This window comes from Solanum lycopersicum, chromosome 7 (genome assembly GCF_036512215.1).
Source record: "Solanum lycopersicum chromosome 7, SLM_r2.1".
Lineage (NCBI taxonomy): Eukaryota > Viridiplantae > Streptophyta > Magnoliopsida > Solanales > Solanaceae > Solanum > Solanum lycopersicum.
The window spans coordinates 10,035,636-10,050,246 of NC_090806.1; the positions used below are offsets into that span (position 1 = coordinate 10,035,636).

The window sequence follows — 14,611 nt, forward strand, 5'->3', positions numbered from 1 at the left end:
TCTGTTCACTTGGAGAAACTGTTTCACTAGCAGTTCTAGAGTTGGTGAATTCTATCTAATGTGACATCCAAGATTTTGTTCTTCTTACCAATTTTGGATCAACAAGATACTTAAATGCCAATGATCTATAAGATTCTTCATGCCACGTGCCGAATCTTCACTTAGTGTACTTCAAATGCTTGAGTTAAAAAATTTCATAGCTTTGTGTTACAGAAATCTATTTTCCATGTATAGACCAGGGATCTTACTCAATTGAAGCAGCCATCAAAACAAATCTTTCAAGTGTATGGTTGTGTAGCCACCTGCCAAGACATGGCGGTACATTTAAATCTTTCAAGATCATTCAATAAGGTACATACTTGTAGTGTTTAAGTATGATTGCCTTCTTTATAGTTTTCATTTTTCTAAAATTAATAGCATGTGTACTTTATTTCCTTGTATTATTGTACATTTTCGGTCCTTGAATAGGTGGGTAATGAAATGCTGAGAAAAAAATAGAGTTGTGAAGATGTGGCTAAAATCTGCTTGAATAATAAAATTCATCTTCATTATATTCTTTTGAGGAAAAAGTTGGTTAAATGACCCTAATAGCTCAATTGTATTAGCTACTTGGTAAGACATTCGCAAAAAACTGTCGGGTATTTCTTCTGCTTTCTTCATTGGCACTTATTGCAAATGAAAACACATATACTGGCCTCTCCAAATTTCCTCAACATTGCCTTTTTCCTTGGCGATTAAAACGTCAACTAAATTTTTAACTAGAGAGTAACTTCTCTTTTTTCCAAGGTAAGACCGCATACACATAAAGTGGATAATTATTTATGTTCACTCACTTGATTTATTATCCACTTTAACCTACTGAATGTAATATATTCACATGGATGTTTACCACATTCCATTCTGTGGTAGTTAGTTTTTATCTTACTTTTTTGGTTATAGTGAAGTAGACATAATCTCTCTGTTATCATTTACTTCTTAGTATTCTCCCTACTCTGTTGATTTCACATCTCAATCATTTTACTCATTATTAATATTGTTGTGTTGAAACAATATCTAGTTGGAGTCGAGCCGGAGAGATAAGAGCTGGGTGGAATCCAACAACCTACAAATATCAAGGGGAAATTAGCCATGTCGAAGGTGAGTTGTTTAGCATAAGAACTGTATTGATTTCTGTCCATGAAGAAGTATATTGTACTTAAAATTGGAAAACAACTTTAGAATCTGCTTCTACTTGCCTTTGTATATCATTTGACAATCTTAAAGAGTTTATGGCCTCATTATATGTTTTTGGTCTCTCGCAGCCAAAATTAATAGCTTCATCTCCCATGATAATCCACACTAGCTTTCCAAAATTCCAACTGCCATCTCTTAAGTTATCTCCACCATTCATGGACCATTGGCATGGATGGTGGTTGTCATTGTTAAAGAATGACAAAAGTCCCACATCGGTGGTTAATGAAATGAGTGGACTCCTTATAAAGCTTGGACAATTCTCCTCCCTTTGAGCTAGCTTTTGGAGTGTGAGTAAGGCCCAAAACCTAATTTAGCATGGTATCAGAGCTGGATCAGTCTCACTCGATGCTGGCCCCCAAAATCAAAATTGCTCACGTACCCGATGCTAAGCACTAGGCGTGAGGTGGGGTGTTAAAGAATGACAAAAGTCCCACATCGGTGGTTAATGAGATAGGTGGACTCCTTATAAGGCTTGGATAATCCTCCTCCCTTTGAGCTTATAGGGTGCGAGTTAGACCTAAGTACTAGAGAAGACAAAAGTCCTGAGATCGAATCTCACCGCCATCTAAATCAAAAAGAATTTGGAACACAAAATAGGGTTAAATGAGGGGGATAGGAACACAAAATGCTTTCATAGAATAGCCAATTCCCACAGGAGATACAACCACAAATCAAAAAGAATTTGGAACACAAAATAAGGTTAAATGAGGGGGATAGAAACACAAAATGCTTTCATAGAATAGCCAACTCCCACAGGAGATACAACCACATTGACAGACTGCAGGTAGGAAATGACCTCATTGAAGGAAAAGAGCCAAGTGAAAGAGGTAATTCTTGACTTCAACCAAGAGTTATACTCTGAAAACGAATTATGGAGGCCTACTGCTTCTTTTGAGGGTCTGGGCAGTTTGACTTCTGAAGAGAAGATTGCTTTGGAGTTAACCTTTGAAGAAGAAGAAATATTGAATGCAATCAACTTATGTGCCCCAGACAAAAGTCTAGGGCCAGATGGCTTCTCTATGGGGTTTTATTAGAAGTGCTGGGGAATTATCAAGCAAGATATTTTGGGTGCACTCATTCACTTCCACAACAATTGCCACATGGTGAAACCTTTTAATGCCTCTTTTATTGCACTTTTTGTCCCTAAAAAGAAAGGTGCGATAGAACTTAAGGATTTTAGGCCTATCAGTCTTATTGGTAGTGTGTACAAAATTTTGGCCAAAGTGCTCTCAGAAAGGCTAAAGAAGGTGATTGGGAATCTAGTCCCTGGTTTTCAGAATGCTTTTGTTCAGGGAAGGTAAATCATTGATGCAACACTTATTGCTAATGAAGTTCTAGATTGGAAGCAGAAAAGTGGTACTCCAGGTCTGCTTTTTAAACTTGATATTGAGAAGGTGTTTGATAAATTGAGTTGGTCTTTCCTTGTTTCAATCCTAAGGCAAATGGGATATGGAGAGAGATGGATTAGGTGGATCAAGTATAGCTTCTCCACCATAAAATATTCTGTACTAGTGAATAGAAGTTTTGTGGGTTTTTTCTCTCCCGATAGAGGCATCAGGCAAGAGGACCCCTTATCACCCTTCCTTTTTATTCTGGCTATGGAGTGTTTGAGTAGGATGTTGGAGAAGGCTAAACAACTTCAATGTATAGAAGGCTTTGAGGTGGGCAACGATTATGGTTCACCTGTCTCGATCTCACATCTTTTATTTGCTGATGACACCTTGGTTTTCTGTGGAGCTAAGAAATCTCAAGTGCAATGTCTTAGTCTCACCCTTATGCTCTTCGAAGCATTATCAGGTCTCCACATCAACATATCCAAGAGCACTATATACCCTGTAAATGAGGCCCCTGATCTGGAAGATATGGCAGATATTATGTGTTGCCCTACTGGCTCCTTTCCCACCACCTACTTGGGTATGCCTTTGGGTGCCATAAGATCATCTTAAGTTTGGAATGAGATTGTGGAAAAGTTTGAGAGATGGTTAGCCTCCTGGCAACAACAATACCTCTCTCTAGGGGGAAGATTAACACTCATCAATAGTGTATTGGACAACATTCCCACCTATTTTATGTCCTTACTCCTTATGCCAGCTCAGGTGAAACATCGACTTGACAAAATTAGGAGAGACTTTCTCTGGGAAGGCAACAACAAGGACCACGAAATTCACCTTGTTGAATGGGCCAAAGTCACTATGCCAAAACAATATGGAGGATTGGGGATAAAAGACCTGGCCTTACATAACAAGTGTATGCTATTAAAGTGGCACTGGAGATACAATCAAGAGGCGACTTCTTGTGGGAGGAAGTGATCCAAGTAGAGTATGGTAGTGATAGTCATTGGTGCTCTAATTAAGTCGGTACTCTTATGGCATGGGGGTCTGGAGAGATATAAGGAAACCGTGGGAAATATTCTTCAGTGATGTCTCACTTGTGGTGTGAAATGGGGAACATATTCACTTTTAGAAAGATATTTGGCTAGGGGACACTCCTCTAATGAATGTTTTTCCAAACATTTTCCAGATCGCATCTCATCCAGACTCAACCATCTCACAGGATAGGAAAGACAATGTGTGGAATCTGATCCTAAGGAGAAATCTTAATGACTGGGAGTTGGAAGAGCTTTTTAGCCTTATGGCCACCATTCAGACTAGTGCAATCAACAGTCAACGTAGGGACAAACTTATCTGGAGACATAGCAGGGACAGATCCTACTCAGTTTATGCTACATTCAACAAATCTCCAAGAAGACCTTAATTGATCAATGACCATGGAAATTAATCCTAAGACTCTTGCTTGACTCAGAATAATCTCATGAGGAGGAAATTCCAAATAGCCAACAGATGCTACATGTGCTTGTGCAACTCAGAATCTATTAATAACTTGTTCCTTCATTGCACAATTGCAACAGGCCTATGGAACATGTTCTTCTCACTTTTTGGACTCACTTGGGTCATGCCAAGATCATTGAGGGAGGCCTTTCTGTGTTGGAGTTCTTGGAAAGTTGGGAAGTCCATCAAGTAGATTTGGTCATTGGTTCCAGCCTGTATTTTGTGGTGCTTATGGACGGAGAGGAATAAAAGATGTTTTAATGGTACCCCAACTCCCATCTCTACCGTTAAAGCAAGATGTTTGATTACTCTTTTTGGTTGGGTTAATCTCTCTCATGTACTTAGTGTCAATTCTTACCTAGAATTTATCAGCTCCATAGATCTCTGTTGTTAGTTGTTTAGATAGCTTTTTTTGCCTTTTTGGGAACTAATATTTCTTTCTTTTGTAACCTGTGCATCTGCTTGATGCTTTGTTAATGACATTCTTCTTACTTCATCAAAAAAAAAAAGAATTGGACGTGCTTGGCCCATGAAAAAAATCTAGGCCCGCACGCGAGGGGGCGTGTTGAGAATATAATCAAATAATAAAGTGTAGTCTCTCTAACAGCTTAAGCTTTTAGATAAGATGGTCATGCACTTCAATATGGTATCAAAGCAGGACCCGTCTCACCTGATGCTGAGCCTCCAAAATAAAAATTGTCCACGCACCATATACTAAGAACTGGGCATGAGGTGGGGTGTTAAATAATAACAAAAATACAACATCGGTGGTTAATGAGATGTGTGGACTCTTTATAAGGCTTGGACAATCCCCCTCCCTTTGAGCTAACTTTTGTGGTTTTTGTGGTGTGAGTTGGCCCAAGACCTAATTTAACAGTCATATATGTGCTTTTGCTTTACTAACAATATATTAAATGCTGGTCAGAAGCTTTATGATTCAGCTGCAAAGCTTCGTCTTCCTGATTTTCCAGCCTTTGCATTAGAGTGTCTCCCAAATCGCAACAGCTTAGTGTATGAAGACTTATATCAGAAGAAGCATCAACCATCTTCCGAGGAACACTCCGCTATGAAGGTAAGTTACATTTACTGGGCTTCATACAAAGCTCTTGGTTAAAGAGACTCGAGTTCTGACCAATGGCTCAAATTAGTTGAGGAATAATGACAATAGAAAGAAGCTTTTAAATATTTCTTACATCCATAAAATGCATTCAAAGGGGAAAATATAATGTTTAAAAGAAGTTGAAACACCACCCTTCTCAAATAATCTGCTTTATGGTTTTGGCAAGTCACACCTATTCCTATGAATTGTGTCACTACCTCGTCTAAAAGCTTTTATTTGTTTATTTATTTAGGTCTGTAAGACACCACTCACATGGGAGCAACTGCTTCTTTTGTTTAGTCAAGCATGTGGAATATATTTGTAAATGGCAACCTTGTGGGATGGTTTTATTTATTTATTTATTTATTTTCAGTCCTTAAAAAGATTGAACTTTGAATACAACTTAAGTGTGTAATTCTTTAAGATTGTGGGAGTAATAGACTTGATCGTTTTCATATAATCAGATTTTTGGTTGACGTCTTAAGAATAGATATTTTCCACAAGTTTTAGTCAAATAATGGGGACACTTGTGAATATAGGATTGTTCAGTACAAAATCTACTCTGATTCTTAAGGATGGGATCAGACCCACGCACAACGCGTTTTTGCTTGGACTTCTTGGGATCGATGGAAAGATTTTGCCTGAATCAGTAATTGATGAAGAAATACATCACCGATAGGATATTAGCTCCTGGGCTTTGCACACACAAGGACACTGCAGTCAATATAGCAAAAACAATAATGTAAGTTGAAACGACTATTTAAGGTTCAATCAGTTCCACTTGAAGCATTGAACAAGTATGTTCTTTAAAGGGAATATATTGGTATAAAAAGTGAAGTATTGTTTGTTATTCATAAGAAACATGTTTTGGTTGAATGATAAGGAGCTTACTTAATATCCAAATAGCTTTTTGGGATTTCAAGAGCTATGAAAATGCCATCATCCTGCAAATCTCCATTTGAAGTAACATGTTTGCGCATGGAAGAGAAATTAGCATACTCCAAAACAGAGCAGGTAGTTCTCATAATCACTTTTTATGCCAACTTATTACATGCCGGATTACCACTAATATCACTTGTGTCAGATATAATGCTCTTACACCATGAAGTGGTAGTAGATTACCCAGACGACCATGCTGAAACTCATAGATCGACACTCTTGGCAATGGGAAGGACGGAGAACGGGAAAACCGCCATGTCCATGGCTCTTACAGTAGGGATTCCAGCAGCCACTGGAGCTCTGGTATTATTCTATTTAATATTTGCATAATGATCACAAGTATCTCTGTGCTATGGATGAATCCATAGTTCACTCGCTTTTGCCAATTGCAGCTATTACTTGCAAACAAGATTAAAGCAAATGGTAAATTAAGGCCTATTGATCCAGAAGTCTATGAGCCAGGTAATTCAGCACCCTTAGCTTGGTTTTTAATTTTTATCTAGGGAGAAAAAGATACTTGCCAATAATGCATTGTTTGCATAGAAATGGATAATTCACGTTCACGCATCACTAGAGTAGCCTTGGCGTAACTAGCTAAGTTGTTACCATTTGACCATAAGGTTTCTTGTTCGAGCTATGAAAACAATCTCTTGCAGAAATGCAAGGTAAGGCTCCATACAATAGACCCTCGTGGTCCGACCCTTTTTCGGATCCCGTGCATAGCGGGAGCTTAGTGCACAAAGCTATCCTATTTTTAAGCAAACAAATGAACTCTACATGTGCTTATGTGCCTAGGGGTGTCAAAATTGAGCCCAAACTTAATAACCGACCCAACCCGCCCATACTTTAACGGGTTGTGTTCAACATAATTCAGATTTGGGTCAGTTTTCAACCAACCCAATAAACTCGTTCTAAATTAATTCTGAGTTGAGCCCAATATATTCACCACTTCAACCCAATTTCTTAAACCTAGATTCTAAAGTTACCCGCTGGTCTCACTTCTTTACAGAAAGATCATAGCAAATTCTAAGTTCTTTTTTGATTTTGGTTCCGACCATATATCTTGCTTGGTGCAGTGAGAGTTCAAGTCGATTTTCCCAGGTTCAGATTCTTCCCAGATTTAAGCTTTCTCTCGCTTTTTTTTGGGTTTAGACTTCTTCCAGATTCAAGCTCAATGAGTTAAAATTGATTTTTTTGTGACTTCTATGCTAATTTAGAGGTTTGTATACTGTGTAATTCTTGTTAATTTGAATTGGGTTTTTGTTATTTCTTAATGGCATAAGGTTTAGTATTGAATTTTCGTTATTCCTACTTGTGACTGCTTCTGTAGCTATGTTAATAAGAAATTTATCATTAATGTGTTGGAAGGCTGGCTGCTTTTGTATATATGTAGTGTTTGCAGGTGACTACTTTATGAAAAGCAGCAAGCAGAAGAAAGCCTATGGTTAAAAGAAACAATCACAATGCTGCTCAAGGACCACAACATTTTACAAGTTCAGTTGTATCAAAAAATCAAAATCAGGTAGAGACAACTCATTTTGAAAAGAAAGATTATTATTTTTGTATTCTGTTTTTCTTACTACGTTTACGTTTAATTTTAATTTGTATTTTATATGTCGTTAATACTATATTTCATTATAATTATTTTTTATTTATATGTTGACTATTTTTGTATCGAATATCTACCTGGATTGAAGGGACTTTTTGATGATTATAAGACGGAGTGTGATGAAAGCACAAACGATGACAGCAAGGAAGTTTTTCAAGTATGTTCATTATAAATTTTATATTTTTTATATGGTTTAGCGATATTGTTTTTATTCAATCTCCTTTTTGCTAGGATCGTTCAATTTTTGAGAATTCAAATCTGGGAGACATACTAGATATTGTTGGGGCTGCTGATAAACAAGTATGTTGGTTAACTCGACATAATTATATAGTGTAGTTGGAATTATTTTGATTATTGTTTATAATTAATATTTTTATATTTTTAAAGGTTGATTGTGACAATTCCCCTGTTCGTACTCTGATCACTGTAGATGCTGGTTTTAGTTTGTCTAAATCAATAACCCCAAGTGTATATTTTCTAATTATATAAACTAATTACTTTTATTGTTATTAGGCTAATTTGCATTTGAATAATGTTATTTTTTTTATTAACTACAGATACCTCAACCATCATTTGTATTTGACAAACCCAAAAAAATAAGGTCGCTTGTTTTTGAGGACAACATGATTGTTCAGATCAAGATGACAATGATGAAGAGGATCAGTTCAGATTTACTACCCCTATTCAGTCTATAGTTCTCATGGAAGGGTCACAACAATCACAGTTTGAGTTGGATGATTCTCTGATGTCAAGTCTCAGTAACATAAAAAGTATTTGTGTTACTGAGAATACAATTAATGCAGAGCAGAGCATCATCATGCACATTCAAACCACAAGCAATGACAACTCAAATATGCAAAAACAAGCTAGCATGGAGAGTCAGAACAAAATAAGTCATGTTCACACATCATTACCTGCGCATAGGATTAGACGTCCAGGACCTTTCAATGCATCCCTATATCTGACATCGTTCGACTCATCTGCAGGTATAAAGACATAACAAATTTTAATGTATTTTAAATTATATATATATATATATATATATATATATATATATATATACACACACACACACACACACACTCTAATTTTTGTATATGGTATGTTATTCTTTAATTTAATATTTACGTCAGCTACTTCATCGGTGCAACCAATTATTTTTGAACTGAAACACCCGTTCATCTTTGATCTTAGTTCTGGCAAATCGTGATGTCATTATGTGGGACGTACACCGATCATGGATTCGCGAAGGTCTTCTTGCAAAACATGAGAATAAGTAAGTATTTAAAACACATAAAAATATATATAAAAAATTGTATCTTGTATTATGTATTCTCCATTTTTTTAGTATATGCTATGTTTTTTTATTTATTCATGATTATTATTTTGAGGTTGTTTTGAACATGTTAGTGTATTTTCAATTAATCAACTGATTGAATGTAATGTACGTTGTATTATAAAGTGATTGAAACAACTCATCTATTGTTCGTTAATCTTTTTTAAATTTTGTATTGTAATAACATTACAGATCTTGATTTGTTGTTAGTTATATTAATCTAAATTCTGGTGAATATTTTCACAAATACATTATATACCTATATAATTTCTATGTTTTATCACACCATTGTATTATTACTATTATGTTGTATTCAATATGAAATTATAGCAAATTGTATATCTTATAAATTTGGTGTATTGTTTAGAAGTCATGATCAGGACCGATACAAGAAGGGTAAAACACGCATTCCAGAGACATTTGACTTTGGTGTTGATATTGTAGACAATAAAAATTGGTTCTACAATTTGTACTCAAAAGGACAATAGTTGAACGATTCTGTAAGTAATAACTTTACTTATTATTTAGTGATTCTTTGTTGTTTTATTGTTATCTAATAATTATTTATTTTTTATTGTTCAGCATATTAATATTATCTTCTATTATTTGAGAAAGAAAGCCACGTGTGATGTTGACAGCAGGTGTAAATACACTACTGTGGATTGTGTGTTTACATCCAAAATTTCATCAATTTGGAAGAAATATGAAGATTTAGATAGTGATGTCTGTTGCACTGATGAAGAACATTTTATGCTGATCACATTAGAGTGTATAAAGTTCATGCTGACATTCCGTGGAATTTGATGGATCACGTATTTATCCCTGTCAATGTAAATGAAAAATTTCACTGGGTATTGGCGGTACTCTCTCTTAATGATAGACGTGTATACATTTATGATTCTTACAGAGCGGCAGGTCATGATGCAGCAATCAGGAAAGAGGTTACCAAGTTGGATCAAATCATTCCGCTTAAATTGACTATGTATGATTATTACAAGAACAGAGGTTTAGATAGATATGTTAGTCAAGAAGAGAATGAGTTACAGATCTATCTAAACCTCTGTTCTTGTAATAATCATACATAGTCAATTTAAGCGGAATGATTTGAGTCAACTTGGTAATCTCTTTCCTGATTGTTGCATCATGACCAGTCGCTTTGTAAGAATCATAAGCGTATATACGTCTATTATTAAGAGAGAGTACCACCAATACCCAGTGAAATTTTTCCTTTACATTTACAGGGATAAATACGTGATCCATCAAATGCCACGGAATGCCGGCATGAACTTTATACCCTCTAATGTAATCACCTATAAAATACTCTTCATCAGTGCAACATACATCACTATCTAAATATTCATACTTCTTCCTAATTAATGAAATTTTGAACGTAAACACACAATCCACATTTGTGAATTTATTTTGCTGTCAGCATCATACTTGACTTTCTTTCTCAAATAATAGAAAACATTGATATGCTAAATAATAAAAAATAAATAATGATTAGATAACAATAAAACAACGAAAAATCACTAAATAAGTACAGTTTTACTTATTGAATCATCAACTATTGTCCTTTTGAGTACAAATTGTAGAACCAATTTTTATTATCTACAATATCAATACCAAAGTCAATGGCTCTGGAATGCGTGCTTTACCCTTCTTGTATCGGTCCTGATCATGACGTCTATACAATACACAAAATTTATAAGGTATACAATTTGCTATAATTTCATATTGAATACAACATAATAGTAATAATACAATTTTGTGATAAAATGTAGAAATTATATAGATATCTAATGTATTTGTGAAATTATTCACCAGAATTTAGAGTAATATAACTAACAACAAATCAAGATCTGTAATGTTATTACAATACAAAATTTAAAAAAAATTAACGAACAGTAGATGAGTTGTTTCAATCATTTTACAATACAACGTACATTAGCATTCAATCAGTTGATTAATTGAAAATACACTAACATGTTTAGAATAAAGTTAAAAAAAAAACGATTCAGATTAATAACTGATTATGCAAAACAACCTCAAAATAATAATCATGAATACATAAAAAGAAACATAGCATATACTAAAAAAACGGAGAATACATAATACAAGATACACTTTTTTTTAATATATTTGTATGTGTTTTAAATACTTACTTGTTCTCATGTTTTGCAAGAAGACCTTCGCGAATCCATGACCGGTGTGCATCCCATATAATGATATCACGATTGCCAGGATTAAGATCAAAGATGAACGTGCATTTCAGTTAAAAAATAATTGGTTGCACGTATGAAGTACTTGTTGTAAATATTAAATTAAAGAATAACATACCATATGCAAAAATTAGAGTAAATATATAAATCAGATTTAAAAGACATTAAAATTTGTTATGTCTTTATACCTGCAGATGAGCCGAACGATGTCAGATATGAGGATGTATTGAAAGGTCCTCGACGTCTAATCCTATGCGCAGGTAATGGTGTTTGAACAGGACTTATTTTGTTTTGACTCTCTATGCTAGCTTGTTTTTGCATATTTGAGTTGTCATTGCTTGTGGTTTGAATGTGCATGATGATGCTCTGCTCTGCATTAATGGTATTCTCAGTAACACAAATACTTTTTATGTTACTGAGACTTGGCATCAGAGAATTATCTAACTCAAACTGTGATTGTTGTGACCTTTCCATGGAAACTATAGACTGAATAGGGGTAGTAAATCTGAACTGATCCTCTTCATCATTGTCATCTTGATCTGAAAAATCATGTTGTCCTTAAAAAACAAGCGATCTAATTATATTGGGTTTGTCAAATACAAATGATGATTGAGGTATCTTAGTTAATAAAAAAAATAATATTATTCAAATGCAAATTAGCCTAATAACAATAAAAAGTAATTAATTTATATAATTAAAAAACATACACTTGGGATTATTGATTTAGACAAACTAAACTGGCATCTACAGTGATCAGAGTACGAACAGGAGAATTGTCACAATCAAACTTTAAAATATAAAAATATTAATTATAAACAATAATCAAAATAATCCCAACTGAACTATATTATTATGTCAAGTTAACCAACATACTTGTTTATCAGCACCCCCAACAATATCTGGTATGTCTCTCAGATTTGAATTCTCAAAAATTGAACTATCCTTGAAAAAGGGAGATTGAATAAAAACAATACCGGTAAACCATATAAAAAATAGGGAAAATACTCAAGTACCCCCTCAACCTATGCCCGAAATTGCAGAGACACACTTATACTATAGTAAGGTCCTATTACCCCCTGAACTTATTTTATATGTAATTTTTTACCCCTTTTTAGCCTACGTGGCACTAGTTTGAAAAAAAAAGTCAATCATCGTTGAGCCCACAAGATAGTGCCACGTAAGCTAAAAAGGGGTAAAAAGTTACTAATAAAATAAGTTCAGGGGGGGAATAGGTTCTTAGTATAGTATAAGTGTGTCTCTGAGATTTCGGACATAGGTTGAGGGGGTACTTGAGCATTATCCCTAAAAAATACAAAATTTATAATAACATACTTGGAAAACTTCCTTGCTGCCATCATTTAAGCTTTCATCACACTCCGTCTTCTCATCATTAAAAAGTCCCTTCAATCCAGGTAGATATTTGATACAAAAATAATCAACATATAAATAAAAAATAGTTATAATAAAATACAGTTTTAACAACATATAGAATACAAATTAAAATTAAACATAAACATAGTAAGAAAAACAGAATACAAAAATAATAATCTTTATTTTCAAAATGAGTTATCTTTACCTGATTTTGATTTTCTCATACAACTGGACTTGTAAAATGTTGTGGTCCTTGAGCAGCATTATGATTGTTTATGTTGTTCTGAAGATATATTGGACACAAAAACAATCAACATATATTTAATCACTATGGATAATGAAATAAAGTACTTACAAATATAGAAAAAAATTAATGTTAAACATAAATATAGTACAGAATACAGAATACAAACAGAATATATCATTTTTATTTGTATTTGAATTTTAATTTTTTATTCTCATGTTTTATGCAGGGATTGCGGTATCTATATGCCTGCTTTTGCCGAGTGGCTGTCTTATGGTCAAGAAAATCCAAGTGGTATCTTTGACGTAATGTTTTTAAGGTCAAGATATGCTGCACTTTTTTGGAATTATGCTCAGCAAAAACAAGACAACGGAGCCATTAGTGACACCGAGGCACCCCCAAGGCATAGCATGCCTCAATCTGTTCGTGTTGGGTCTGCTCCAATTGAAATAGAGTAGTTGTGCATTTGTTGAAGATTTTTCTTCTTGTTTTAAAACTACTTAATTTATGTTTGATCAACTTTTATGTTGCCGTATATTTTGCATACTTATCATTTTTGATTAACTTTTATGTAGTAGATAATTCTGCATACTTATTATTTTGATTAACGTTTGTGTAGCAGTTTATTCTGCATACTTTTCATTTTGGTTTTATGTATATATATTATGTTAGTTGATTCCATGTGTTGTATTTGTATTTTGTATCCATCGTTGTAAATTGTTGTATTACATTATATACTTTGACAAGTTTTTCATTATGTTGTGTATTTATTGCGTCACATTAGTTGTAGTTGTATTGTCTGTATTGAAATCTAATTTATTTTAAATGTGGGCACATTAGTTGTATTATACAGTGTCAAATATATTTGTTTATGAACATTAAATCACAGTTTCTCAAATCATATTTTTTAGTGTTCTTGCATATGCATATACATATTGAATTCTCAACTTATTCATATACAATGTGATAGGCAATAATATTGAGTGAGCTATCAAATGATTCTGTATTTCATCAGAAACAATATTTTTTTGTATTCTATTTTTTTTGTTTAATTTTTGTTTACTTTATTTTTTAAGAACGTTTAAGTTATATATTACAAATATAAAATTTTTATTAGGATATAAGTATATATGCGCAAACGAATATATTTTGATAAAATACTATTCATTGAACATTATAAAAACATCAAATACAAATATCAAAGGATAAACAATTTTTACAAACACATGCAAATTTATTTTTCAAAACGAAGTCAAACATATCTAATTATTTAGTTCGTGGCCCATTCCTGCATGATCGCCTATTATGTCCCTTTTGACAACAATTACTACAAGAATTCTTGTTCTTCTTTTCATATAGCTCACTGTACGACTTATCACGAAGCTTTTTTGGAGTCCTACCAGGTAGTTTTTTGAACTTTGAAGGCTTAACTATTTCATTCTCTATATATGTAGGCACATTTCAATCCTTTCAATCCGGTAATGGATTGATTGGATTTGAATATGTAACAAGTAATGTATTTGGCTTGTAAAGGTCAGAACAATACGGTTCAGGATCAAGAAATTTCTTCTTTAAAACAGCACAAGCGTGCGAACATGGTATTTCATCCACTTGAAATCTCATACATGTGCAAGTTTTCCTTGCAAGACAAACAATAAATGTTTCCCCTTCATAATGAACACTGTGCACATAATTACTTGTCGCAACTACTATTACACAAAGTTAAAAGG

The 14,611-nt window shown here is 33.9% G+C and overlaps 1 protein-coding gene across 9 annotated transcripts; it reads left to right on the forward strand.

Annotated features, from left to right (window-relative positions):
• The first annotated feature begins 5,026 nt into the window (after positions 1 to 5,026).
• Positions 5,027 to 13,562, forward strand: LOC101256395 (alpha-aminoadipic semialdehyde synthase-like). 9 transcript variants are annotated; one of them, XR_011210585.1, is made up of 13 exons: positions 5,027 to 5,133; positions 5,700 to 5,902; positions 6,067 to 6,174; positions 6,245 to 6,402; positions 6,492 to 6,561; positions 7,468 to 7,621; positions 7,797 to 7,865; positions 7,940 to 8,008; positions 8,096 to 8,176; positions 8,266 to 8,694; positions 8,903 to 11,340; positions 11,461 to 11,526; positions 13,111 to 13,562. XR_011210585.1 is itself a non-coding variant. In XM_069286731.1 (6 exons), the coding sequence occupies exons 3-6, from the start codon at positions 6,129 to 6,131 to the stop codon at positions 13,188 to 13,190; spliced, it is 354 nt and encodes a 117-aa protein (XP_069142832.1). In that variant the 5' UTR covers positions 5,027 to 5,133; positions 5,700 to 5,902; positions 6,044 to 6,128; the 3' UTR covers positions 13,191 to 13,562. The 9 variants fall into 9 exon arrangements, 2 of the variants coding, with proteins under 2 accessions (XP_069142832.1, XP_069142831.1); XR_011210589.1 differs by having other exon boundaries at positions 7,493 to 7,621; XR_011210586.1 differs by having other exon boundaries at positions 7,502 to 7,621.
• Positions 13,563 to 14,611: the final 1,049 nt, after the last annotated feature.

Coding starts and splice junctions, on each gene's coding strand:
- LOC101256395 (XM_069286731.1), top strand. CDS start 6,129: ATGTTTGCGCATGGAAGAGAAATTAGCATACTCCAAAACAGAGCAG. Junction 6,403..6,491: donor CAGCAGCCACTGGAGCTCTG/GTATTATTCTAT, acceptor TGCCAATTGCAG/CTATTACTTGCAAACAAGAT. Junction 6,562..13,110: donor TCCAGAAGTCTATGAGCCAG/GTAATTCAGCAC, acceptor TGTTTTATGCAG/GGATTGCGGTATCTATATGC.